At 50.3% G+C, this 25,043-nt stretch overlaps 1 protein-coding gene across 6 annotated transcripts in view; it reads right to left on the reverse strand.

Annotated features, from left to right (window-relative positions):
* Positions 1 to 91: 91 nt before the first annotated feature.
* ARNT2 (aryl hydrocarbon receptor nuclear translocator 2) overlaps positions 92 to 25,043 on the reverse strand; it is a 202,018-nt gene continuing 177,066 nt past the window's right edge. For 3 of the 6 annotated variants that reach the window (XM_017960858.3, XM_017960857.3, XM_031668434.1), the window contains exons 15-19: positions 22,775 to 22,874; positions 19,185 to 19,323; positions 18,337 to 18,502; positions 6,372 to 6,508; positions 92 to 4,458 (exon numbers count right to left, since the gene is read on the reverse strand). In XM_017960858.3, coding sequence (XP_017816347.1) covers positions 4,360 to 4,458; positions 6,372 to 6,508; positions 18,337 to 18,502; positions 19,185 to 19,323; positions 22,775 to 22,874 — 641 coding nt within the window. In that variant the 3' untranslated portion in view covers positions 92 to 4,359. Of the gene's footprint in view, positions 4,459 to 6,341; positions 6,509 to 12,890; positions 15,877 to 18,336; positions 18,503 to 19,184; positions 19,324 to 22,774; positions 22,875 to 25,043 lie in introns of those variants that run through there. The other 3 variants (XM_031668435.1, XM_031668433.1, XM_031668436.1) reach the window with 3 other exon arrangements.

The raw sequence follows: 25,043 nt of genomic DNA on the forward strand, positions 1-25,043 counted from the left end.
TTATGACACAATACAGCCCATAGGAGGGAGTGTAATACAAAGGGCAAGTTCCAAGGATGGTTCAATTACAAACTTGGCCTGGGCCATTCGATGTTCAGAGCAAAGTCATTTTTATTGTAATGAAATTTTAAAAGGCAGTTACATTAGTTACACATATACACAACCGACTTAATAACTGTTAATCATAGAGAACATTCAAGAAATACAAATGATTTATCCACAGCACAGTTCACATCCATAAGAAGAAAGAGAAATGGTTAAGTGCTTAAACTGTCCACTGACACCAGCTTATGAAATATTTTTCTGTCTTTTCTTTTTTTTTTTTTTTAAAGGAAACAGATTGTTAGATGAAGCGAGCTGTCCTGTTCCCGCACAGCCTGTGAAAACTCCATTTTGCCACTTTCAAAGTCAGTGCCCCACAGGCCCTGGCTCGTTGTTGACCATAACACCAGCTTTGGCCACAAAAGCCAGGGACGCCTACGTGTGGAAATGTGCCTACACCACTGTGTGGTGCCTCCTTAAGTTGCCCCAGACTCCAGATGGTCAAGGAAAAGGTGAATGTCCAAAAGGCTCATGGCTCCTTAGTACAGGGGGTTTGGTGGGGAATGATCCCCGGCAGGTTAGGACACAGCAACTTACGCCAAGCCCATGTTTTCTGGTAATATAAAGAACATTTCTATTCTGACTTGTTATTGGCTAGAGCTGTTCCGGTCACTGGCTTCTTCCTGTTTATGTGGCAGGTGAGAACCGTGACAGAGCAAGGTGAGCCCAGACAGGTGAGTGTTCACGTTCTCGCATAGCTTATGGGCTGCCCAAAGTGCTGCCAGGAGTGGGGAGACCACCATTCATTCCCTGGGACTGGTTTCTCTCTTGGCTAAAGCTAGAAGGACACTGATGTTTGCACGTGTGGCTAATCTGGAGAACACGTAGTCACGTTATTGACACAGAAGAGTAAAGCTCCCCAGTGTAAGTTCCTTAACAACCGGAATTCCCCCAATCTGCAATATTCACTTCTCATGAAATAACAACAGTGTGGAATTTGGTATGTTGGAGAGTAGAGCAGAATATGGCTGCTTGTGATGGCTGTCACTCCCTGAAGCCAAAGCTAAAAATAAAACTGGGGGGAGTGACGCATGGGCAGAGTGTTCTAGAGCCATCCTTGGCCATCCTGTTGCCATCACTGACCCAGTCCTGATGGAGCCTTACTGTGGCTGCATCTGTGTCTTTGCTGTGGCCCGGGTTGTCACTGTACAGACCTCTTCTGTGGGAAGCTGTCTGCTTGTCTGGCCTAAGGAAAGTCAGTTGAAAGTCTAGTAGTTCAGATGAGGTGTGAGCGAGGAAGTGAGTCACAGAGCCAAACAAAGTCACAAGTGCCTCTCCCCTTCCTAATCCAGCTTTGAGCCCATCTCCAGTCAGAGAGGTATCTGCTGGACATGGGCGGAAGGACAAGCAGACCACAGGGGCCATGAGCATTCTGGCCTCCAAGGCTGGGCAGGACTGGCATGGGAGGTGCTTTTGCAAACCAACCACGATAATTAAACCTTCTGCGGTTTTAATTCTTACTCCAGTATGTCTCGAAAATCCTTAGTGAAAACCCCTGGGACATGTGCGATTCTCCCAGTCCTGGGCTTCTCCCCCTCCATCACCCCTATTTTTTTATTGGCCCCATGATGGCTTTTACAAATCATAAGCAAAAAGTGGGGTCAGACTCTACTCAGATTTCCCACCTGTGCTCCTAGCACAGAGCTGGAAGGGAAGGAGGCTGGGCCTATTTAGTCATAATGCCTCCCCGTCAGGTCTAGCTTTCATTCATCCATGAATCCTCACCCAAGGGCCAAGAACTGAGTTCACTGCATCCTGAACCCCTGTTGAGGTAGGAGAAGATGATGGGAGCAAGGATCCTCTCCTAATTTTGTTGCATTCCCTCAGTGCCCACCACAGCTCCGGATACAAGGCAGGTTCACAGTCAGCATGTTCACCTGGGTCTGTGTATGCACCTAAGAAAAGCCCCCAACTCTCCTCCAAGAAACAGAAGGCAAAAACAAACATAAGACCCCCCAAACTTCCAAACTCACAAGCTAAAGGCTATAAAAAGTCTGCTTTCATTTCACTGAGAAACACTTCTTTGATCCTAAACCTATTTTTGTGCCTTTTTTGGGGGAAATAATTATGCCCATGGCCTGGGGCAAGCTCAAGGCTGCTGGAGGCAGAGGTGGCCCCAAGGGCAGGGCAGGCAGAGAAAGGCCCATTCTGGGGCTGGCCCTGGGAAGATGTGCAGGGTTTCAACCACCTGCCATTTCCCAGAAGTAAGAAAGCCTGTGAGGTTGGAGTGAACACTGCATGCATCTACAATGGAGACTCAATCACCATTACGGACAAAAAGCTCTGGAAACTGCAAGGCTGGGATTAATTTAGAGTCTAGGAACTGTAGTCATGCACAGCTGACGACCAGTCAAAGGCGTTTTGCTAAGCAGTGTTTGACTTTTGTAGATTCCCCAGCAACACTGAGCACACGGATCTCCCTGGCCAGACAGGGCTGGGTTTTAATGTGGAGCTTTCGATGGATCACAGCAAACACTCTCTCCAAACTCCTTCCTGCAAGCTGGGCTCACTCCATTCTCAGGTTTCTAGAACCAATGCCACTCTTCCTGGTCCTGCAGAATCCATGGGTAGGGATGCACGGGTTGTTTCTGAGCATTTGCACTACCAACCAGCATCTGCGAGGAGCTACCTGAAGGACTCTGGGAGGAACATAAGGGCTTTCCCAGAGGGTGGGTCCCTTCACCTGCCCTGCAGCAGCCACAATACATTTTCTACCATATGGGAGTCAGTGGGCTAATGGGCTGGTGATGAGAAACAGGGAGGGGGCATAGTGGTCACAAAAGGAAGAAAACACAAGAGGCTGAAGGAGTCCTTACTAGTGTAAGGGGTGTGGGAGAAGGCAGAGGTCCCTGAAAACAGGGGGATGGATTCTTATACTCTCTTCAAATCCAAGAGAAGCAAAGCAAGCCAGGGATCATGGGCTCAGAGGTCAGCCAGGCAGAAGCTTCTAGAGTCAGCTCTTGTTCCTGTCTTGAGACCACCGGAGAAATTCAAGGCCAGTGGGTGTGTGGCAGAACCAGAACTGGAACCCAAGTCTTCTGCCCCTGAGACCTGCACTCTGTGCCTCCCAGAGCTGCTGTTCCTCTAGTCGGGCTGAAGAACAAAGGCTCAGGTGGCCTGGAGGAAAGCGTTTCACGGTGCCCATGTGAGGACACCTGGGCATCCTACCCTGCTGTCTACATCTGTAGAGAAGGGACTGGCCTCTGACCTCAAGGCATGCTGTCCTACAGGCTCTGGGCAGCCACAAGGTCTTCCTCTCACCAGTGGGGCAAGGATGAGACATGCCTATGTGGGACCAGGAACACAGCTGTTCAGATCCAATTGGGAGGAGGGTGAGTGCTCCCATGGGGCTCCTGTGAGAGGAAGGGGGTGCTTCCTCTAAGAGGAGGAGCTTGAATCTGCACCAGGGGCTTGGACCAAAGAACTGACCTACTCATGTGAGCACGCCCCTAGCTGTGCCTCCTGGTGACCCTGCTGAAGTGCCAGCCTGTTAGCCCAGCTCCCAGACCCTGGGCCGAGCATCCTGTGGTCATGGCTGGCGCTGCTGAGCTTGGGGACAGGGCCACACATTTTGGCTCTCTACATACTCTGGATTCTATACACTCACGCTGGCCACACATGACAGACACAAGGCACAACACATCCATCAGGACAGCAAGTTCATGTCACACTGCACAAATTACATACGTCCCATGGCGCGACGGATGCACAGACAGACCAGCGGAGCTGAGGGGCAGATGCCTCTGTGTCTCTGTGCTTCTTGGCTCCAGCTGGTGGAACAAGGGCTGTGCACTCTCCTTGCCTATTTTTCCAGCATTTCCCTGGAGCCCCACGCATCCATTAGAAGGGAAAAGCAAGAAGAAATCTGCTTTCAGCATCCTGGGCAGGCCTGCTGGTGCTGCTTGGTCACTCTGGGCACTGGCTGAACTTTCATGAGTATAAATTGTCTATTAAGAGATTATTCACAACCAAATTTAAGGACCCACTAGGCTCACCTCCTGAGTACACACAGATAAAGTACAATAAATACAACTGATCCCCTAATGTCTGCCAGGGCCCCTGGTCAGTGGTCGAGCAGCCACGGCTGCAGGGGAGAGTGGAGCAATGACGTGCCTGGGGACACAGAGCGGGGGAGATGGCTTCTGGTTTGGGGGGCCCACGGCAGGGCAAGCAGGGCGAGGGTGAGCCTCGTTCACACGGGCGTCGACATCACAGTATGGGTGGCACTGTACAACAGGAGACTTGCTCTGCCCACAGCTACTCAGAAAACGGTGGAAACATGCCCAGGTCGGCAAAGTCTTCGATGTTATAGTTGCCAGTCCCCTGGGTTGGATCTCCCGGCATGGGCAGCATGTCCTGCAGAGGAGAGGAAAAGAGAGCCACAGAGGAGTCAGCTCCTCTGTCCGTGCACTGGGCATGTCCCAGAAGCCCAGCCTGCACTCACCCTCATGGCCATCCCTAGAGGGGCAGCCCAGAGGTCCTCCCCAGCCTTCTGCGGGATGCTTTGGAGGGGTCCTCAAATGTCTGAGGCGCTGAGAAACTGTTCTCCCCAGGGAGCTGTTGTGACAGCAGGTAAACGGCATTAGGACACACCCTTTGTCTATCTAAGGTTGAGTCAGGGACCCAGGGTAGACGAGAGCCCCATTGGCAGGGGACCCCAGGCTGGCCCCAAGCAAGGTGCACATAGCAGATAGCAGATGGCCAAAATGCAAGAGGAATCCAATGCAGAGTGGAGTGGAAGCAGGATGTGCGTGGAGACCTGGGTGGCCTGTTTTCCATGTTTATCTTAGTGCAGGGATAAATCCCTGAATGGTTAGATTTCAGTTTCAACACGTCTTTCAAGTTCTCTGGGCCTCAGATGACCCATCCAGAAAACGGAAATAGCACTATTTCAATGTCTTACAGCCAATTCCCCAATATGTGTTCTGTTGAATTCTCAGCCCATGTGATGCTCTGTGAGAAAAGAATTCTGTGGACAAATAAGTTTGGGAAACAAGGCACACTTTGCCTACCTCCTAGACATCCATAGTTCTCATTGGTGTAATAAAAGTTCTGATATGTCGTGCAATAAAGAAACTTAATAACTTTGTTTAACCAGCGTTTCTTAAGCTTATTTGGCCAAGAATTCTTTTTAGCATCGTGACTATGAAGATCCATGTCAGGAAATTCTGCCTTACGGGGTTGCTGTGGGGCCTCAGAATGGGCAAGGAACAATGCCTTACAGAAGGAGGAAGGAGGAGAGAAGGCTGCAGTCAGGGGAGGCAGGCGAAGGCCTGGGTGAGCTGTTCCCCTGCACATTCACAGAACGCTACCCTGAGTGACATCTGAGTCCCAGGACTTTGTCTGTGAAGACACAGCTGACCCTGGCAGGAGAGGGGCTTGGGATGAGGGTGAGGTCAATGGAGCACTGATTCTTGAGAAGGAGGGGTTGCGATCCTGGGAGTTTCAGAACCCTCCCACAACGTGGTTCCTGCCCCCATCATTGCTTTGCAGGGCAGGCCTGGTGCATGCAGGAGGTGCCTGGGTTCCTGTTACAAGGACCTGGAGGGATGAGCTGAGCTCTTGGCTGAGGGGGAGTTAATGGGCTCGTACCTCCATTTGAAGCCTTCCAGTAGGAATGTTTCTGGCTGAAAGTTGAGCCAAGGAAGCCCACAAGGGGCAGGGCACCTGCTCTGTGGGGCTGCAGCGGTGCCATCCCCAGCCACACAGTCTGCCTTAGGCACACGGGATGGCCTAGAAATGTCTCAAATAATGGCGAGTTTCAAGGTGCCCAGGTATCCTCAACCAGGGACTCTCCCTGAGCTTAACCACAGAGGACAGCAGAGCCAGGGCAAGGCTGGCACTGAGCAAGGGACTGGGTGGGGATGTTCTCCACATTCTGGGGGCTATGGTGGGGAAAAAGAGGGTCAGCCAGTGACAGACAGCCAAGCCTGGGGGCACTTGCAGCTCTTAAGGAGAGACCCCCTTCGGCCTTGGTTTTGTGCCCCTCCCCTGGATAGCTCTGGAGTCTGGGAAGCATCTCCAACTGCAGCCTGCCCTATTGTTTGGCTTAGCTCAAAGGCTACCTCGGCCCCTTCTCCTTCCCACATGCACCTGACGTTTCTGGCTGGGTAGGATGGGGCCTTCTACTCCTGGACTCCCTCTAGCCCAGGCTGGGCCAGAACTCACGATGGCTATCGGGCAGGCGGTGGTGCGGCAGAGCCCGAGGGGGAAAGGAAGCAGAGAGAAGGCGCCGGTACCTACGAGAAGGCGGTGCTCGCTCGATTTACCTGGAACACTTCAGTCTGACCGGGCTGCTGGTGGGAGTGCTGCTCACCGCTCTGCTGGCCGTGGTGCTGGCTTTGCCACTGCGACCAGACTTCTGAGGGCCGTCCTTGGAACTGCCCGCTACTTTGTCCACTTTCAGCTGAAAGATCCGACATACAGTACACTTCCTTTAAAAGCCATCCCGTGGTTCTGTGAGACCTAAGAACCACTGCGGCTGGAGGGCCGCCCGCTTCTGAAAGGCATGTTCCATCCAGAGCTGGAGGAATGCATTTGCTATCCTCGTCTTTCTCACTGACTGAAAGATCATAAATTGAGGGGATAAGAGACACAGGAGCCCTTTGCCCAATGGTGCAGGTACTTGGCCAGAGAGGGTGGCTCTTCCTGAGGTCACCTGCCAGGTGACTAGGTGCTTTAAGCCTTGGAGCGCTCCTTGCACTTGGTGACTGTGCACAAAGGCCTCCTGTGGGCATCTGGGGGCAAGGGGCATGTCTGTGGCATGCAGAGCGTGGGCTGACAGAGGGTCTGTCCTCGGCAGTACGGTGTTGGCATGAGGAGGAAGACATACCTGCCCCTGCTCCTGACTCCCTCTCGGTCCACCGAATGCTCTTGAAAGGCATCTGGTCCCGCTAGAGGAAAAGCCTCACCTTGGCATTCCCCTGAGAACTGCCAACCTCAGCCTCTGCCTCCTGAGCAACTCCTCGGAAGCCACACACGCATTATACAAGGTCCTCCTACAGGGCCAAGCACCACAGTCTATTCCGGCCTGGCTCTTTGGCAGAGTGTTTTTTTTTTTGCATCAGTTTGTTTGAGGGGGAAGAAATTTAGGCGCTGGTCAGACAAGATAAGGTTCCTCTGTGGGAATCAGCAAATTCATTTATAAATGAGAGCCACTTTGTTACTGTCTATAGTTTATACAAAAAAATTGCCAATGGAAAAAACAAAAAACAGGAAACACAGGTGGAATTTTTTTTTTTTTTTTTTTTTTTTGCATATGAGAAAGAGTCTTACTCCACTGCCCTGGCTGGAGTGCAGTGGTGCAATCATAGCTCACTTCAGCCTTGAAATCCTGGGCTCAAGAAATCCTCCAGCCTCAGCCTTCCAAGTAGCTGGGACCACAGGCTCATGCCACAGTGCCTGGCTAATTAAAAAACATTTTTTTTTTTTTTGGTAGAGACGGGGTCTGGCTATGTTGCCCAGGCTGGTCTCAAACTCCTGGCCTCATGCAATCCCCCTGCTCTGGCCTCCCAAAGCCCTGGGATTACATGAGTGAGCCACTGTGCCTATCCAATAAGTGCAATTTTGTCTAAAAACATTTTTGAGATTCAACCAAAGAGGAGGCTTAAAAAATACCCTTCAAAGAGGATACCTTTAAGGAACATCAAAAATCTTAGAAACTTTTTTTCTTATTTCAAATCATTCAGTACCATTTTGGAAACAATGGACTCTCTACCAAGCTCTGGGTGGCAAGACAAGCTTCATCTTGTCCCATACTACTCTTTCCAACAGTTATGCTGGTCACAGGCAAGTCTCAGGCCCTATCCAACCCCCAACCTGGGCACTGCGTTAATGAGAGGCCAGGTTAGAAAGTGTTCAGGGAGAAGAATCTCTCTCTCTCCCTCTCTCTCACCCATCCACCCATATATAATGCCGGAGACGTAAAGGGCTTTAATAAAACACATAAGGTCCCTTTAATGTCTTACCATTGGTGATTTTCAAACTCTATATGATGACAATAGTTGGTAAAGAATTCTGTAAAATTGAGGCAGGGTACAACTCCCTTCCTTAGCATAAGAGAGATTTAAATCTACTTTTTAAATGGGATTCTGTTACAGAAAATTCATCTGCCAATGTGAAATGTCTTCTCCTAATAATCCCACACAAGACCCCGAGGGCCAGAAGGAACTCTTTCATAGAAGCGTGTCCACTGGCCTCATTAACTGGCTCAGCAGAGGGAAGGCTATGTCCACAACTGTGGCAAAGTTAAAACAGCAGCATCGCCAGCTGCAGCCACGGGGAAATTCCCACCTGACAGGCACCTGTCCCATTCTGGAAGCCTGCAGAGGCTGGGCACAATATGGGGCCTTCAGTGGGTCCATGTTGCTTGGCCGGAGGGTACAGGGACATAGCCACCGGTACCGAAGGAAGGGCATGATAGACTGGGGGAATGTCCTAACACATTCAGGGAGCTGACTGCCATGCAGGGTCACCCAGGATGCTGCTGCAATGATGGCTTCCTTGGGGCTTGCCCATCGCAAATCAATGCCCTCAGCCCTTCCTCCTTAAGGCACATACCTACCTCTCTTTCCCTTTGCCATCAACATTTACACCCACCCACACACACAGTATCTTCTCTTTTCCCTCCCTTCTCAACCCTGTGCAATTACTCTACTGCTAGGCCCCATCCAACAGGCATTTGAAGAGTGCCCATTCTTCTCAATCTCTCTTGAGTATCCAACACTCTTGATCATTCTGTTTGAAACTATCTTGTTGACCTCTAGGATTGAACTTGATTTTGGTTCTGCTACTTCTTACACTACTCTTTCTCACATGCCTCCTGGTCCTTCCTGTAAGTGACCCTGTCTCTTAACGTATGTTGAAAGCAGGGGTCTGAGTCAGGCCTTCCCTCTAATCAACAAACAAGAAGGAAATACCTCTTCTAGTCTCATGAACTGACTCATTCATTTATTCACTCGGCAAATATTTCCTGAGCTCCTGCTCTGACGTGGGCTCCATGCTGGTACTGTACATACACTGGAGAATAAGATCGTTTCTCTCTCAACAAGCATACAGCATGGTTGGGAAAGGGAGCAAACAGATGATTCTGCACAGGTGAGAGCTGCTGTAAGAGTCAGAAGAACTAGAATAAAAACCCTTACGAGGGATACCTAACTAATCATGACAAGTAGAAAAGGTTTTTCAGAGATCTCAGATGACACCAGAAGGGAAATTAGTAATTAATCGGGTATAGGGCTTGGAGGTGAGTTTGAAAATAATTCTAGAGAAAAGGGTCAGTCTGTTCAAAGGCCTGATGGTGAAAGAGGGCTTGGTTCATCCGGGCATCTACAGGTGGCTCAGGATGGAAGAGGAACAGAGTGGGATCAGGCAAGTCATAAGAGATAAGGCTGGAGGGTAAGCCAGGGGTCAGGTTCCACACTATCAGTATGACCAACTTTGGGGACAACAGAGAAACACTGAAGGTTTTTAAGCAGAAACAGAAAGCACACAGATGTGGATGGTCCATGGGTGGGTGGACAAAAAGAGAGGGAAAGAGACCAACTGAGAAAGGAATGGGGTAGACAAGAGGAGAGGGAAGGAGCCAGACAGGAGGAGGCTGCTGTAGCAATCCTTGCAAGAGATGACAGTGGCTCAAAACACGGAACAAAAGCCAGCTGCAAAGCAGTGGGTGGATTTGAGATGTGATGGAGAAGGAGGGGCCTAGGCTTGTTGATTGATTACTGGCTGTGCTGAAGGGTGTGTGTGGGAAGAGCTAAGGATGATAAACTTGTGTTTCTGGTGGTATTGACAGTCCCAGCTTCCTAAGCTTTGGCTCCATCCATCCCTGCCATGTCTAAGCAGTATGAAAGACACTTTAAGCTCTCCATGCCTAAAGCAATATCTCACCTCCTCACATAGTCTGGAGGGGAAGAACACAAGCATAGGCTCTTTCCCCTCACTCCCACATCACGTCTAATCAGTGGCTGGGATCGGCTGAGTTCCCACTCCCCTAAATACCATCTCTCAGCTCCTACCTGCTTTCCTCCATTCTCACTGCCCCAACCAGTGCTGTGAGTCATGGCCACAGCCATTGCCCCCATAACCACACAGCTACTGGTGTGATCTCCCTCCAACAGTAGTCCACTGCTTACAGACTGCTTAGTGGCTGACTACGGTCTATGCAGTAACATCCATGTTCTGGATGTTGGCATGAAGATCCTTCGCGATCTGCATCTATTTTCAGCCTCATCTCCCACTTCATGTCTAACTCCAGCCCCTCTTGCCCTAGTCACATGACAACACTTGCATGTCCCCCATGATGCCACACGCAGTTACATCTCTGTGCTACTGCACATGTGTTCTCTCTGTCATGTACATCCTTCCCTTTCTCTGTGCCTAGATAATTCTAGCCAGGTTCAAAGCCCTAATCAAAGGTGACCTTGTGTGGCTGACTTCCTCAGTCACTGTCTCCTCTTAGCTTGCCTGTGGCCCATCACACTATATTGATTTACTCCAAATTGTGAGGACTTGAGGCCAAGGACTGTATCTATGTCTACCCCAGGCTTTACTGAAAATAGTGCTTGGAATATAGGGGAGTCTTCAACAAGAACTTGCTGAGGGAAGAAGGAAGGAAGGAAGGAAGGAAGGAAGGAAGGAAGGAAGGAAGGAAGGGAGGGAGGGAGGAAGGGAGGGAGGGAGGGAAGTGAGAAGGAAGAACATGAACATTCCATGAAGTTTTATTTCTATTTGCATTTGAGGTTTTTCTGGGTATAATGAAATAAGCACACATTCTCTCACCAGTCTTACCTCAGGGATAGCCAGAGATGAGGAAGGGTGGAGGGGAATAATGATTAGAGGAAGATTAGCTCTCTATTCACATTTGGGGTACTTGATTCTATTAATTACATATGCCAGATTTCAGAATAAAAATTCTTAATGTTCTGCAAGGGGAAAAAATCAGTTAACGGGATTGCTTTGGAAATAGTCAAGGAAGAATTTTGAGAGTACTGACCATGTGCACATCATATGACTATATGCTATGAATCATGCTAGGTATTTTACATTATTTCAATTAATCTTTTCTTCACTCTGACTCTAAGAACCATGAGCCCATTATCCACATTTTTCAGATAAGGAAACGGAGACTCAAAGACATCAAGAAATTAGCCCAACTCATTTAGCCTACAAATGCCAGACCGAGGGTTTGAACCTAGATCTTTTTGACACTGAGGGCCACGTGCATTCATTTGATACAGTGTTTAAATCGAAGGCCTACTTTATACCTAATACTGAGCAGCATGTTGGTAATGCAGTGATGGTCAAACCTGGCCACTGAGAACGTTACTAGGCAAGCAGAATTGCTATGAGCTCTTACAAGGGAAGTCCAGGCCGCCACAGGAGGACCTGGGACTGGGCCCTTGCTCAGATTTGAGTCTTTCTAGAGGAAGTTACATCCAAACAGATGACCTGAAGAATGAGTTCACTGGCCATGTGCTGGAAGAGATAAGCGGAAAGTCCTCTTTTCAGCCTCTGCTACTGAAAGTATATTTATTTTTTCTCCTGAATTGTATTGACCACTCTGACCAGATAGTTAGCAAGAACTTCAGTGTAATCTCTCCTGGATAACAGAGCATTGTGGGTTCTTAACCTAAATCTGACTGACCTGCTCTGCGTATAAATGGCAAGAAGGGGCTTCCCATGGCTCACCCCACAGTGTACCTACAAGCCTCTTTCTGGAAAAACAAACAAACAAACAAAAAACCCAGTGGTCACCAAAATCCTTGTATTACTTTATTGTTCCAAAGCCACCTACATAGTTACAAACTATGAGCTGAGTTTCACTCTGGTGGCTTCCTGAGCACGGGCTGGGCTGCTACAGCCCTGGCTGGTGCATGGGCCACCTCCCAGCCCAGAGAGACTGTGTTATGGGCTGGTAACAACTGGGCCAGCTGCGTGGGCTTCCAGACCACGGGTCAGAATCTTGAGGAGCTTGTGGGTTCCTAGGTCATAGAGGAAGGGATGACATTCCTCCTTTTTTAAAAATTTGAAGCTCAATGCTATCATTCTCCTCTCATTAACATTTTTCCTTGTGAGGTTCAGCTGATTTGGAAATTGCCCTAAGACTTAAGGCTCACTCGAAGTCCTGCTTGGAGGTCCTATGTCATTGGGTTTAGCTCGGTGGTTCCCAATCAAGTGATTTTGCGCAACCTCACCCTGCCACCAAACCAAGGGGGACATTTGGAAATGTCTGGAGACATTTGTCATTATCATAAACAGAGAAATCCTAGTAAGTAGAGGCAGGGAAATGCTGCTGAACACCCTATAAGGAACAGACAGCCCCCCCAACAACAAAAATTATCCAGCCTAAAATGTCAATAGTGCTGACACTGAGAAACCCTGCTGGATAAAGGAACAAAGTGCACCAAAAGGGCAGCTCATTCTCTTACAAATGCCTTCTAGGCAGAAGAAAAACGCACCTCACAGCAAGGATTACAGTCTTTCTGAGCCTTCTAGCTAAGGCCTCACCTTTTCAACACTAACTAGTATTAGGGATGGGGAGGTCTATAATTCCCCACAATTCACTGGTAAAAATGTCCGGGACCGAGCTTTGTGGGCAGGAGCTGAGGAGGAAGAAGGTGCATGGTGTCTGCAAACATTTCAGATCAGCGAAATACTACCAGCTCCCTGCCTGTGCTTAGCCTACCCTGTTCCCCTATTTCAAATTATGCCTTTCGTTTCTTACTCCAGATAGTTTTGGAATAATAAATTCTTTTTTTTTTTTTTTTTTTTTTTTTTTTTAGATGGAGTCTTGTTCTGTCATCCAGGCTGGAGTGCAGTGGTGCAATCTCGGCTGACTGCAACCTCCACCTCCCAGGTTCAAGCGATTCTCCTGCCTCAGTGTGCACCACCATGCCTGGCTAAGTTTTGTATTTTTAGTGGAGACAAGGTTTCCCCATGTTGGCCAGGCTGGTCTCGAACTCCTGGCCTCAAGGGATCAACCTGCCTCGGCCTCCCAAAGTGCTGGGATTACAGGTATGAGCCACCACACCCAGCCTGGAATAACAAATTCTTTCAATTCCCCTCTCCAAAGTGAATATGGGCTGGGTGGGGCAGGCTGGGATGGACATGGCTCTTTTACGAAAGGGCAATGTGTTCTGGATGTGTTTCTCGATCTTTGTAAAAGACGTTCATCCCCAGAGTTGTTAGTTTATTTACTGTGACCTGATTTAATCTTTATCGACCTGATCTGACTTGTGTCATCCATGGATGAATTGCTTCAGAGACCTCACCCTAAACTGAGAAGCATGTGGGGAACAAGGAGCTATGGACATGCTGGTGCTTGCCAAGACATTGTATCTGGAAGCATGCTGCTAAGAAAATAATGTAACTTAGATCCTATATATGTGTATGCCACACTTGAAGCAAGTCAGGGAATTAAAACCTGATCTGCTACAGCACCTTTGAGCCATTTCTCTTTGAGCAATCTGTGCCTTGGCTCCCTGCATTTCTCCAAGAAACAAGGTAGTATCAACAAGCAGATGCCTGGCAGTAGTTGAAATGAAAAGAAACTGAGCAATTTGAGGGTTCAGGTCATATACATTCTTGTCAGTTGTCAATTTATTGCCTCTTAGCTCTAAATCCATCCTTCTTTGCCCTGTTTTATGACACTGAAACTACACCCTGCCAACAGTTCTCCTTTGTCAGCGAGTGCAGCATTAGGCTTTCTCAACAGAGGACGCTGGAGAGACAAGCAAGGTGTCGCAGCGAAGTGGCTTCTCTTCCTGGATCAGATGTTTCTTTCCTCCTGCAGTGTGTCTAGCAGCAGTGTGCAGGATGTCAGGGCGCTCCCTCTTCAGCACAATTCTCTACCACCCAGAGGCTGCTTCCTGTGAATCAGTTTTACCTGCCGGCACTCCCTGGGGAAATTCTTGGCCATCTGGTAGGTGGGTGTGTAGACCATTTCTGGTCCATCTGCACCCCCTACTGAGTGTCTCAGTCAGCTGGCAGGCTGCTTTTACAGACCCACTGCAGTCCAGAGCCTCTATAGTGTGTTACCAAGACAGACGCACATTCTCCAATAAGGGCTGAACCTCAGGATTTGTGGGGTGGGTTCTCCTCTTCCACGTTCTCAGTTCCTGTCTTGTCTACTTTCCCTTAGCCTTAGAGGTGGAAGTTGCTGCCCACGATTATTATTCCTGTATTCCTCAGGGTCCTTCTTAACCATCTTTTATTAGTCACAAAATCTTTAAATTTTTCCTGTTCAAATCACTGGCATGGTTTCTGTCTCCTGACTGGGCCCTACAGGCACAACACTTTCCCCACTTACTTTGTTAAGGGAATAAATGCTTGGATTTTTCAGGGCTTATGTAGACGGATTGTGTAGTTTCCTAGTGGATGCTACATTTCAAATGGCTACGTTTTTGCTGGGACTGGACTCAAAATGAAAATGAAACTAAGACTGGAAACACAAGTATGACAGCAGTAAAGCTCAAGATAACTCGAAAAGCCTGAAATGGAAGAAATGCTTTGACTTGACTCCTGAAGTCTCGTGGAACAAAACCAGCATGTGTTTCACAGAAAGGGCTGAGACACAGGCAGGGCTGTTTTTTCTCATTCAATGTATAAACAGTCTACAAAGCTATCCTGAGGAGTCTGAAACAGTTGAAGCACTGTTCAAAAGTGACATGCTCTGCTTGTCACAACTTGATGTCTGCCCCTGGTCCACCAATGGGTGATGTCCGGCAAGTCTGCTCAGCAGGCATTTCAAACCTCCTGCCTGCTCCAGCCAGCCAGAAGCGGGAAGCTGGGATTGACTGTGCTATCTCTTTGGGCTCTGGCCATGGATAATGATCTGAGGCCAGGTACTGTGGGGTGCCGCCATGCCCAGGAACCCATCAGTGCCACACCAATAGGCCCCAGGGCTGCACAGAAGGCACTGGGAAGCCACTCAGATGTGCCTATGCTGGGCTAGGGTGTGTGTCCATTGCAAATGTAAACACTGCCTGTTTTTTAAGCCTGCTTTGTGTTTAGTAATTAATGAAACTGATCATTAATGAGGCAGACTGCTCTGTTCCTTCTCCACTCACCGATTCTTACCTGCTTTGTTCCTTCTCCACTCACCCATACTTACCTGCTCTGTTCTCTGCACCCTTTCCCACTGTGCCCTCAGGAGTAACCATCCTCACTAACGAACAACCCTTGGGTCCTCTTCCTAACCACACATCCTCTTTCTTCTGTCCTTAACTAAAGGCTGACCTCTTCTCCCAGCCAGGACTCCACTTCCTTGAAGCCTTGTGGAGTAAAGGCTGACCCTGTGGTCAGAAGGGGGTCTGGTGTCCACCCATTTTCCAGGCCCCCTCTACACTTCTGATGTGAACCCCAACACCTTATCCTGGGTTCCCTCTGCCTGCACTGGGAGCTTTCCTCCAGCAGCATACTCATCACAGATGATGACAGCAACCCCTCACCTCGAGGTCTCCCTCTCCCTCCCAAGACTGAGCCTCCCTTCCTGCTCTCCTGCTCAGCTTCATCCCCACTCCATCACCTGCTCACTCCACCACAACCTGGCTTTCAACACACTCTCCCTGCATCCTATTCCATGCAAACAGCTGTGGCCAAAGGTAACACGTGATGCACGGATGGCAAGGCCATAGGAAACTTCTCAGTCCTTCATTTCTTGATTTTATACTCTTTTTTCATGCTGTCACTGGAAGGGTTCCAGCCCCTTTCTCATGAATGTACATCAAGGGACATCTGCTGGGACATCCAATTCTTGCTTAATTCTGAGGTCCCCTGTGAATGGATTTGAAAATGATGGTAAGCACAGAGTAGTGATGGGAGCACGGTCTCAGATGTACTGCCCAGCTTTGATTCTTGGCTCCAAAGGCATGATTCTGCTATTATCAGCTACAGTAAGTTAGCCTGGGTAAGTTATCTGACCTCAGTGTGCCTTAGTTTACTTATCTGTGAGATGGGAATAATAATGGTATCTCCTTCTTAGGGCTATTGTGAGTACTGAATGAATGCTACATGCTAGCATATAATAAAATAAGCACCCAGTAAGGGCAGGCTGCTATCATTACTATTATTATCACCTGAGTGTGAGATAGCTTGAAGGCAAATGTAAAAAAATGGTCACCGAACCCGGAGCCCCATCTGTGTTGAGCCTGTTCTTGGCTATCAGTGGTGCAGTGGCCTCAGCCCAGGGCTTTGTCCTTCCTGTGTCCCATCTAAATTCATACTTCAGGGCCTGGCATTTGTTTAGTGGAGACTAGAGAGAGGCGTGGAGCTAAAGGCACTGGATGGTTGGGGCAGGGAAGTGGCCTGCCCACCTGTCTTGTCACGGCCACAGTGGGATGCTCCAAGACCTTGCCAGGGTTATGTGTTAGCTCTGCTCTGAAGCCTCTCTTGACCCCATCAGACATAATGACTCTCCTGGCCGGCAGCCACAAGGGCCCCTGCACAGACCATGGCTGCTGCAACTGCAGACTGTCCTGCTTGCCTCCCTTTACCTGTCTGTCTCCCCTGCCCCCATCTCTGGACTGTGTCCTTCTCTGGGTGGGGACCAGGTCTCCTGTCTTCTGTTTTCCAGTGCTGATTTGGGGCCTGGCACTGAAGGATTTTTTGAGTAGATCAGTGCCAGATGGTCCCTGCGCTTCCAGGAAGAACTAGATACCCAGGGGGACTTGAGTCTACGAGGCCCACCTTCAGGAGGAGATGAAGGGGTCTCTCCGCACCCAGGTGAGGAACCAGATGTGGAGAAGGATCTCATGTGTGACTGCAGGAAGGTGGATGCTGTCCTGAGAAACAGGATTCTGGGCTCAAGGTGGTAATTGTGCTGAGTGCCTGGTTGACTCGAAAGCAACTGCCATGGGGTTTCTCCTTCCTCAAACAGGGTGCTGTGCTTCTAAACTTGGTTCCGGTGAATCGTGTGGCAAGAATGCTTAACAGGTGAACAGGAGAACACACGGCAAGTAAATGTGACTAAGGCTGGAGGGACAAGCATGGCCTCAGGAAATGCTGTGCCCCAAGACCTTGGGCTGAGTGGAGCAGACGTGCTGCTGTTAGCAGAGGAGATGGGGAGGGTTGGGCAGCAGATGACAACTCCCCATTGTGTGCTAGGGGCTCTGCACAGCATTTTTCTTTCTTTGGTTTTTTCAGACAGGGTCTCACTGTGTTGCCCAGGCTGGAGTGCAGGGGTGTGATCATGGCTCACTGCAGCCTCAACCTCCTGGGCTCAAATGATCCTCCTACCTCAGCCTCCTGAATAGCTGGAACTACAGGCATGCACCACACCTGACTAATTTTTTTTGTTTTGTTTTTTTGGTAGAGACAGGGTTTTGCTATGTTGCCCAGGCTAGTCTCGAACTCCTGGGCTCAGGTGATCTGCCACCTCAACCTTCCAAAGTGCTGGGGTACAGATGTGAGTCACCACGCTCTGCCTGCACAGAATTGTTCATAAGGCTGACAGGCAAGCAGTTCTAACGGAAGCTTTTAACTTGCCACGTGGAAATTCAGATGTTTGGGCTCAGCTTCATGCTCATCTGAAGAATCAGTTCTGTAGAGAAAAGCTCTATGAGCTGCACTGCTGGGTGTCACCCAGTGACCTCACTGTGAGAAAGCAGGCACCAGCTCGGACTTCTTACAAGGACCATGGGTCTCTTATGAGCCTGTCTTGACGTGGAGTGGAGCCCCAGCCCTGGGAGACATGCTGAGGAGGTTCCTTAAACACATGGAGAGTGGGCAAAGCCCAGGATCCTGAGAGATGCACAGGACACAGCGGTTCCTTAACCTTCTATGGCCTGAGGTTTTGTTAACAAAGTAAGATAGGTGTTTTTAATATTTAAAAGAAAGAGAAAACTTTGCAGGATTATTTATGCAATTGATTGTCTCTATAGCTATTCTCTAGTTTCTTGAAACAAGACTATAAGGTTTTTGAGTTGGGGGGCCTGAAAATCCTTGCTAGGGCCATAATGGGTTAAAATGGTATTTAGATCACATCACAGCACAGGAACATCATCCCAGTGCCTTGAAAATGATAAAGGCAAATCACAAAGCCAAGGCCTAAGCATCCAGTCTCTTAGGAACACCATAGGCCTCCTCATAGCCAGAGAGAGAGGAGGTGCTTGGAAACCTCCGGGCCTTGTTTTGGTAGCTGGGAGCCTGGAGCTCAGCCCCCTGAATTCAGGATGTTCAGAAAGCATTTTTGCTTTCTGGCTTTCCCAGAATCTCATTCCCTCATTCCCCACCTACCAAACCCTGGAGTCCTGTTGGCAAGACTGGAGTAGGCATTCCCGCTTGGTGAAGAGGTAGCTGGGCTGGAGAGGGGGCTGTAGGAAGAAGGGTCTGCCGGGTAGGTGTGGCTCGTTCCGATCCCAAAGGGAGATGACTGAGTCTTGCTGGACTGAGATGGGATTTGCTATAATCAGGACAAAGCAAAGAGATGGAAAGCATCAGCAGCAGACCCCCACCCCCAACCCACGCCCCAGGCTGGTCACAGAGGCAGTGTCTGCTCTGGGTTGATAGTGACTCCCCATGGCCCTCTTGTCTGGCTAGGCACAGGCCTGGGATCAGCACGGTGTGTGAGGGCCCATGAGCTGCAGAATCTTTGGGGCACGTCTGGTTGAAGTTACTCCCCAGGGCTACAAGGATCTGGGCCCTCTGGCGTCCGGTTACCAAGGCCTTGGCATTATGAACACCCAGAACTCCCTGGGCAACACCCACCCTCACAGTGACTATGAGGGGTCTGGGGGTGTCCCAAGCGTGGGTGTTTTCATGTCCTCCTGGCACAGGAGCAGCCAGAGGCCCAGAGTCGTGAGGGCTCATTCTTGATGGGGTGTCTCTACCTGCCCAGCCTTTTCCTGCCAGCTGCCCCAGGGCATGGCTGTAAGGAGAAAAGGCTGCTGAAGTCACAGGCGGGGCACCCGGCTCTCCGAGGGCCCTGAGGGTGGCCGGTGCTCCTGAGGAGCCAGCGGCTGTGAGGGTGGTTGGTTCCAGCTAGGGCCTGACCCATCCTCAGAGCCACAGTCCGAAGAAAGCACTTCTCAGAATGCTCTGCCTCTCTGGGCACCCAGGGGAGACGCTCTCACAGACACCCATACCTGTCCCGGAAAGGGCGGACGACTCCCTGTCCACGCCACCTGACTCTGGTTTAGCTGCCGGGAGATTTGGGACATGTTCTGGCCCGTGGAAGAGGAGGACTGAATATCATTCACTCCAGGCACATGAACCACTGAAGAGCTAGAAAAGAGGAAAATGCATTTATCCCGAGGACACACCTGGTTTGCATGAGTCTACCTGCCCAGCCAACCACACAATCCACCTTGGGCCACCTTCCTGGCTCTCTCTCCATGCAGCATGTCACTCGAGAAAATGACTAACACATCATGAGCCTCAAAGCCCCTTGGCTGTCCTCCTCTCCCTTCAGGGCTTCCTCCACACTGCTGAGTAGTCCTGCCATGTCTGGTAGTCTGGTACTTCCTCTCCTCGTCCTCCCCAGGGTCTCCCACACACTCCTCAGCCCCTATCCTATGCCTGTACATCCCCTGCTCTCAACAGATGATTTGGATCCCACAAAGAGAGAAGCTTCTTAGAATAAAAATAAGTCCCGGTGTTCACTCATTCTTCCGTGCTCTGGTTAATTTGTTCCTATGGGGCACCTATGAGGCTTAAAGATTCAGGAAATAGGTTGCAGGCTGTCAGTTTTAAATGGAAAGAAAAGCTTCTCAATGAAAACCTGCTGGATGGGGCCTAGTCCTGCTACCCAGAGTTTATCCCTCCCACCTTCGGTTCACCTTTGACTTAACTCAGTTCATCTTTATTAGGTCCCTGCTGTGTGCTGTGCTCTCTGCATGTCCTTTGCAGGCTAAATCTCTGACCCTGCTTAGCTCCTCGGCAGGCATTGTCTGTATGTACCACCAGGCGCTTCTTCCGGGAGATTTTCCGGGCTATGTCAATTACATGAGAAGCTCATCAAAGACTAAAAGGCTGGGGGCAGACTTTTACTTTGTTTCAGGCCCCTCGTCCTGCCTCCCTGGGACTAGCGCAGCATGCAGGGCAGTGCACTGGGTGCCCATGAATCAGTCAAGTAGGGCAGAATGGGGCTCATCACAGAAGGCTTTTGGTGGAGGTGGATTTTCAGCTCCATGTTAAAAGAAAGGCAGGCTAGAGATCAGTAGAGACTGGGTAAAATTTTACTATTGTATTCTAATAAGTTTCCTATGCTATTTGATCCCTTTTAAAATAGGGAGAAACCAAGAATGTCAGAGACATTCTTGCAGTGATCATTGTAAAACAAGTTCAGTCGCTTATATAAAGGGGATATAATTCCCATCTTTGTATAATCAATTTCTCATTTAACATAAGGGCTCCTTTCCCATTCTCCTTCCTGATGGAAGTATTGCTTCAGAAGACATTTTCTGGTCACTATGGTCTAGTAGGGCCCTCTCCCACAGACCCTCAGCCCTTGATGTCCTCCCCAAAACACTGATTGATGAGGGCTGCTATAGCGTAGAAGCCCTAGGAAAGGCACCTTGACTGAAAGGGATGGGCTTCTTGGGGCAAAGAGCCAGCCCTTGTGCACAGTCCTCCCTGGGGGCCTCTGAGCTACAGCTGCCTGCCTTAGTATGGACAGGCAGGGACCAAAACTGGTGGGACCAGAGCGGGAGGACTGTGGGTGAGGATGCACTTCAGGTGCCAGCAACACCATTCTGCAAGCAGCCCAGGGTTCCCTATGGCTGTATTGGGCCCCAGAGTCCTTCATCCCACAGCCTACCCCAACCCAAGCCAGCTCAGACCCTTCGGATATAGAGGAAATTCTGCACATTCCACAGGCTTTGGCCCCAACAGGCATCCTTTAATTAACTCAGTCATTTATTCATTCATTTTACAGACTAGTACTCAGCAAGTGCCTTTTCTATGCCAGGCTCTGCACAGGTGTTCGGACACTCCCTGGATTCCTTCCCCACACTGCCAGCTGCCCCAAGCCTGCTTTTCCTTCCCCATCACTCATCACTGCCCTGTGCACCCTACATTTTTGGTTCTATGACAATGGCCTCACCCAGGCTGTGCGCCTCATGCTGGCACTGTCTGCCCCGAGCACTGTCTGCAGCTTCACTCTTCTCCCAAAGGCCATCAGTGACGATGTCCTCCTCCTCACATGGCTCCCACGGCTGCTGCTGCAGACAGGGCTCAGGGCAGACAGTCCAGTGTGAGGTGCAGAGCCTGGGTGAGGCCATTGTCATAGAACAACGTGGTCATCCTCTGTTTCTCCCATTAGTGAGGCCTCCTCCAACAATGCCTCCCTGAGGCTTCACTCAGCACACTCCTCAGGCCCTTGCACCTCTGCCCTGGTTAGGAGGCGGAACCTGACTTTTGCTTTCAGACCTAGCTGAAGAGTCAGCCAGACCTTCTCTGGCCATGCCACCTTGGGCTATCCTCTTGCCTTTGAACTGCCCCCTCCTTGCCTCCTGCTGCTGTACCCTCCCTGATCCCCTTTGTCCAGAGTGAAGGACAAGCAGCAAGTGTCACAAGGACCCAATAAACACGAGCACCCGGGCAGGGCTGGCACAGGGCTTGGCATAGACCAAGATCAGTCAATGTGTGCTGAGTAGCTGAGTAACTCAGCCGCCAGGAGAAGTCTGGAGGGCTTGACTATTGCTCAGCAGAGCCACACGACCTGCAGTGATGATGGTTAGGGACTGCTCACGGAGGGCTGCCATCTTGTCTGCTGTCCCCAGACCAGAGCCCCTGCCTGCAGCCAGAGCTCCTCAGAGCCTCAGAGCAGTGTGCAATTCAGCGAGACCTAGCTGCAGGCATGGCCAGAGCCACTGCAGTATTGCTAATCTGTCTCCAGGAGGTCTGTCCACGAACCAGTGTGGAAGCAAGATCCTCATTCCCTGTGTCTAGGGCAGTCCCTTGGCAGGGCCCTCTCTCTGAGTGGCCAGCCCCACCTACCCTCCTGGTCTCTGCCTACATCTGGAAGCTCTGCTTAGGCTCTGGCTAACCTTGCTGGAGGAGCCCTGTCCTGCTGGGCATGAGGAACTTACGGTGTCCGGTAGGCACAGGTGAGTGCCCACACACCCTCCCCAAGAGCTGCAAGCTTCTCTGACTGTTCTTCCCAGTTTATGCTTCTGTCTCCCCAGAAGTCAGTGGAGCCAACCTTGCCTCCAGTGATGATGTCAGGGCTTCCTCAATGACCTACCAGATGCCCTTGATGCTAAGAACCAAGCCTTGGGAAGGTTGGACACCCTGCCTGAAGCCTGGAGTGCCCTTTAGGATGAGGCTCAGACATGATGGGCTGAGCTGTCCAGTCTTCCTTGGATTTGGCTGTAGCCTCTGGGTACCAGATGACAGGATACTTCCTGCTACCTTAGCTGTTCCCAGCTCCAGCTCACTTGGGTCCTGGCTAGAGGGAACTCACTCCCTTCTCGCTGGCAATCACTGCTACAGAACACAGTGGCTGGTGCTGTTCACATCCAAGAAAGAGTAACTGACACCAGGAATCTATGGCAACTCATGGAGGGCTCACAGAGCAGAAGCAGAGCCACCAGAATCCTCAGTTTAGCCCAAGGCCGGAGCGCCAGTAACCACTAACTCATGATTACAGCCCACAGAGCTGTGCTCTGAGACTCAGGACTTTCTTGGCGAGGGAGCATCTTCCCACGCCATTGTCCCCCTCACTGGCACATACCTGAAGGCCTTCCCGGAGTGTCCGGAGGGAAATGGGCTTCCTTGGGAGTAGATCTGCTGGGTTCCTGCTGCAGAGGCTGAGCTCATCATCTTCTTCTCCGCTGGGAAAACCAGAGCAGGAGTCACACGCGAAGGTTCCCTGCTCTGCAGACCACAGAGAAGGCTGCCCCAAGAACAGGTGCAGGGGTGGGCGCAGGAACGGGAGGATGCGAGTCGGGACAGCCCACCTGCATGCAATCTCCTCAGCCTTGCGTCTGCCTCCTCATCTCCCCTGGAGCCTCCCTGGCATATGAGGGCACTGGGCTGTTGTTCTTGGCCCCTAGGCTAGGCCACAGGCTGCTTGATGGCAAGGCTTTTTTGGAGAGTGGGGAAGATTTAAAGAATGAATGAGGCCAGGTGCGGTGGCTCACACCTGTAATCCCAGCACTTTCGGAGGCTGAGGCAGGCAGATCACTTGAGGTCTGGAGTGCAAAACCAGCCTGGCCAACTTGGTGAAACCTTGTCTCCACTAAAAATACAAAAATTAGCCAGGCGTGGTGGCAGCCATCTGTAGTTCCAGCTACTCGGCAGGCTGAGGCAGGAGAATTACTTGAGCCCAGGAGGCAGAGGCTGCAGTGAGCTGAGATCACGCCACTGCACTCTAGCCTGGGCGACAGAGCAAGACTCTGCCTCAAAAAAAAAAAAAAAAAAAAAAGAATGAGAGTTCTTTCTCAGACATTATTTTATCCAGTCTTTTCAACCCTGCGGGGTAGGGATTCCAAGTCCTCTGGTTCTGGGTGAGGAAGCCCAGGGTACCAGTGAAGAGGATGGGCTCTGATCTCAGCTCTCTGGGTCTGAATCCCAGCTCCAAGGTAAGAGGTGCAACCTTGGACTGTTACTTAATCATCCCCTGCCTCAGTTTCCCAACAGAAAAAAGGCGAGAATAAAAGTATCTTCCTCAGAGGGCTGTAGGGGGAATTCAGTGAGTTAACCTAAGTGCTTATGACAGTGCCTGATAACAGAGCAAACAGAAACTAAAGTTTGCTATTGTTTGTTACAGATGAGAAAAGTGAGGTGTGGCTTGTCCGAAGTCACCAGCCAGCGAGGGAGGGCCCAGGGCATGAACGCAAGCCCAGTGTTCTTCCCACTGCCCTGGAACTCAGCTACCCCTGCCACCCTCACCCAGCAGGTGCCATAGCCGGTGATGTCCAGGGAACAGCCCCGGACCTGTGTGCCTTGACCTTCCACTAAGGTTTCTTTGAGAGACTGAGCTCCTCTAACACTGAAAACACTCAGTCCCTGGCCAGGAGGTGCAATAATGCATGATTTTCTGCCACTGCAGAATGGTGAGCAGAGTTGGCTCACCCACAGGCTCACCCATAGCTACACGGCTGAAGAAACGGGCTCAAGACCCAGCTGGCTGTTTAGATCTTACACAAGGGAGAAGGTGCTTTGTATCGTGGTTTGAGAAACAGGAGTGGGAACACGAATGGTGGCAGGGTGCTAGACAGCAGGCTCCAGTTCTCCCTCCTTTGGTCATTGAGGGTGCCCAGGGCTCTTTGAAATGCCCTCCCAGCGCCCCAGAATCTTCAAATGTCTACATGTCTGGTTCCTACAATCCCTAACATGTTCACCCACAAAGAGATATTGGAATAAAGGAAATAAAGGTTAGTTACATGGTGATTATTTTGTGCCTAGACAGCCTCCACATCTGCTCCCATCTCTGGCTTGCTGGTGGTGATTGGGGGCAGAGTGTGTAGGTCCCTCCGAGTGGCTGTGAGCAGTGATGCGGTGATGGACATTCAGGCTGGTGGGCTTGGGGCCCAGAGACCAGGCTGCAGGGACCACATGCTGACTCTCGCACGCATGGAAACAACTTCTGAGAGGCTTTAATAAAAAGGGGTCACTGAGCAGTTTTTATGGTTCATTTTCTTCTGCTGCAGTGACAGTTGTAAGACAGTGGGAAATCCTTAAAGGATGGAAGGAGCTCAGGCTCCTGGGTATGTACTTTTAACCTAATCATAACATCTTGAATCTTGGGAATAAAGATCAAGATTGGTGTGGGGGAGACATAAGGCTCAAACTTGTAGGAAGAAGGTAGACTTAGGTAGTTCTCTTGACTCTAAACTTAATGCAGGCCAGGCACGGTGGCTCACACCCGTGATCCCAGCACTTTGGGAGGCCGAGGCAGGCAGATCACCTGCGGTCAGAAGTTTGAGACCAGCCTGGCCAACATGGCAAAACCCCGTCTCTACTAAAAAATACAAAAGTTCGCTTGGCATGGTGGCGCA

The sequence above is a fragment of the Papio anubis genome, chromosome 7, assembly GCF_008728515.1.
Source record: "Papio anubis isolate 15944 chromosome 7, Panubis1.0, whole genome shotgun sequence".
Lineage (NCBI taxonomy): Eukaryota > Metazoa > Chordata > Mammalia > Primates > Cercopithecidae > Papio > Papio anubis.